The 3,099-nt window shown below is 39.1% G+C and overlaps 1 protein-coding gene across 1 annotated transcript in view; it reads right to left on the minus strand.

The window, feature by feature from the left end:
• The window catches only part of LOC101864684 (ruvB-like 2), a gene marked incomplete in the record, with an annotated part of 26,534 nt that overhangs the window by 18,177 nt on the left and 5,258 nt on the right, over positions 1–3,099 (minus strand). Inside the window, 1 exon segment of the mRNA XM_013081517.2 lies at positions 656–780. Coding sequence (XP_012936971.1) covers positions 656–780 — 125 coding nt within the window.

Consider the following 3,099-nt stretch of genomic DNA (forward strand, 5'->3'; position numbering starts at 1 on the left):
TTCAAGGCAAATTTACTACCATTTACGACCTTTACAGCCAGGGCGCCGAATTTACGACTTTTTTACGACTTTGCTGGACACCCTGAATACAGCATCTTCTTCCGCCAGAAAAATAAATATCACAAGACAGCCCCTTGTATCCAATCACCAGAGACAGTCAACTTGAGTCCTTAGAATACAACTTTTATCAAAGCATAGCAGTCCTACCACTCAGCCCAATTAACCTTTTAACAAAAACATAACATTTTAAACTGTGACACAAGTATGTGCATGGTAATACCAATTTTCTCATGTACTCACCCATGGCAATAGCAGTTTTCCCCGTTCCTGGTTGCCCAGCTATGAGAATGCCACGGCCAGCTATTTTACCCTCCTGAGGAAAATAATGAGCACCACTGTCAAGATATTGAAAAGCACAATGCACTACAAAGCCAAGCACACATGCAGCTGAAAACACTAGTTCTCAAACAATTGATCAGAAGTCACAATCTCTAGCAGCAAATAATAACTCCAATAAGTTGTGCGAGTTATGTTTCATGAATAACTTTTTTTTTCTGGAGCTGTAAAAGACTTGTACCCAAATGGGCATATCATGAAATAGGTTTTCAAATTTCTACCCATCACCTGAAGATTGTTATGAAGTCAAATGGCATACCTTGATGATCTCCATAATCACACCTGCAGCTTTTCTGGCTTTCACCTGTCCCACCATTCCCTGGGAAACTTGTCTCGCCTCCAAGGCATCATCAAGACCCAGCCCACGAATGTGGGAATGAGCACCTGGAGGTAAATGAAATTCATTGGTTTTCATATCCTGGAATGATCACATGTTCAGGAGAAAATGATTATACAAAGTCAATTTTGAGACTTGAGGCCCCAAACTATATATATAATATTCTCTAAAAGGTACTGTAATAAAATATGCACTAGTAGCTGAGGAAGGTGATTACATGCAAATCATAGTAATTACCTTGACCTTCAAGCTGCTTGAAAGAAGATCAGTTTTCATTTTTTTTTACTTTGCCATACTCATATACTACCAAAAACTTCAATACCCAAAAGATATGATGCCTTTCCAGCTTGTTTTTTTTCTTCTGATGAATATAAAATATTTAGTGAATTTTTCTTTAGTTGAGGTCACATTACTATAAACAAAATCTGAAATATGACAAATAAAAACAATCAAACCCAAAATTAATGAAAGTTTTGGTAATAGTAGGTAGCGTAAACACGGCCTCGCGGCCTTCCGACAGCGTGGTATCGGTAAAATCGGGGTAATTTCGATCGCTGTTTCTTTGCTCTTTCGCTATAAAACACCAAATGCCGTACACCTTGTAAAAGTTCAGCTTTACCTCGTTACGATGGTGTAAGTTGTTTATATGTCCGATTATTAGGAGCTGGAGAATCACCGACGAAAGCGAAGCCCCTTGCGGTCGGAATGCGAGGTCGGCCGGTTGAAAAATTGACACGCATGCATTCAAATGCTTCGCGGAACGAGGGATGATTAAATACCGTCTTTTCATTGGCGGAGAACTGTAGAGCTTTAAACGGGCTTTCTCGTGATATAAGTTTAGCCTTTGGCGTCTTTATAGAAAGCTTTTAAAAATACCGTCAAAATGTTTAAAGATCCCTTTTGACACAAAAAATGTATAATACCGACTTATAACAGGTATCAATGAAAAGATCAGTTCATTTTCTATTAGAATAAAGTTATTAACTTGGAATTATTTTTCATCAATCCTTCCGCGAGACTCGGAAGCATGTGACCCCGCACGCGGGGTACACTACAGTGTAGAGCCGACTCGCTCGCCACGGGGGCCGGTGCGGCGCCGCCGGGTCAACGCTTGGTGTTTTTGTCAAAATAACGACAGATCATCGTGTTTGAGGCGATAAAATACTGATTTGTAAAGATCTCAGTCTTGAAAAAAATTAGGCTCCATATATTTGTTATAGTGATTGTACTCTGTTAATGTGGAGATGTTTAGTGCACTTGGTACTTTTTTTATTGTCTGTCAAACCTGGGGTTGCAGCCAGTGACTGACTTTACAATTTTAATTAAATTTTAAACAACTACAATTTTCTTTAAAATTGACGGAGAAGTTAAAGAATGGTACCAAAATGCTCAGTGGATATAGGCCTTTCAAATGGAACAGATAAATTTGGCATACAGCTAGTTGGAAAATTTAGGTGTCTGGTACCTAGTAATAGCTTGGAACATCTTTCATTGAAGCAAAGTTTCCCACTCCTGACTTGATCTAGAGATAAGGACCTATTTGTGTACTGACAGACTGATTTATATTCACCATCATCCTCCTCAACACCACTCAACTTTAAACTGTCACGGGATATCTATATAAAATCGTCAGCCAAGTCTCTATCGTTTGAGTCAACCGCTCCTAACAAATTTTGGTGTGTTTTGGTGAAAAAAACCTGTTGGTTCTGATGATGGATCAGCCATTCTAGACATTACTTCAGTCCCATGGGGTCAAATGAAAAAGACTACGATTTTCACTTATTCTCATTTTCTAATGGAAGTCTGGAAGTCAGATTGGCTGTTTAAAAACTTTCAACACGGAATCCACACATAACTACACTATTTCCAGAGTTTGAATATAGCCCGCCAAAAAATCTCCCTGAACAATCCAGTTACGATCGGTGGGCTGAAAAGTCAGCCCCATGTCAGAAATACAGTTAGGACGAAGGACTTCCAAATAACTTCCGTTCTCCAGTAGGACTGGTCCCATGGAGATAGTGAGCCAAGAAAACTCTCCAAACACTATTCCTTGAATGATATATTTTTTCAACCAATTCCTCTGTTAACCAAACAATTTATTAAACTTTCTATTATTACTCAAATAAGATATTGCTCTTACCCGCTCACCCATACTCCAGGGTTCCTGCCATGAACTTCCCACCAAATTCAAGGAGGTTTAAAGGAGAAATTTTTAAAATTCAAGGAGATTTGGTCAAAAAATTCATGACAAAAGCCTATTTTCGAAGGTCTACACTTGTCCGAAAAGAACCATATCATAGTTTCGATTTCCCGACAAAAACTGTTCGCAGGGTGACTGCCAACCCGGCTTCTCAATTTTCCGGGGG

This window comes from Aplysia californica, unplaced genomic scaffold (genome assembly GCF_000002075.1).
Source record: "Aplysia californica isolate F4 #8 unplaced genomic scaffold, AplCal3.0 scaffold00134, whole genome shotgun sequence".
Taxonomy (NCBI): domain Eukaryota; kingdom Metazoa; phylum Mollusca; class Gastropoda; order Aplysiida; family Aplysiidae; genus Aplysia; species Aplysia californica.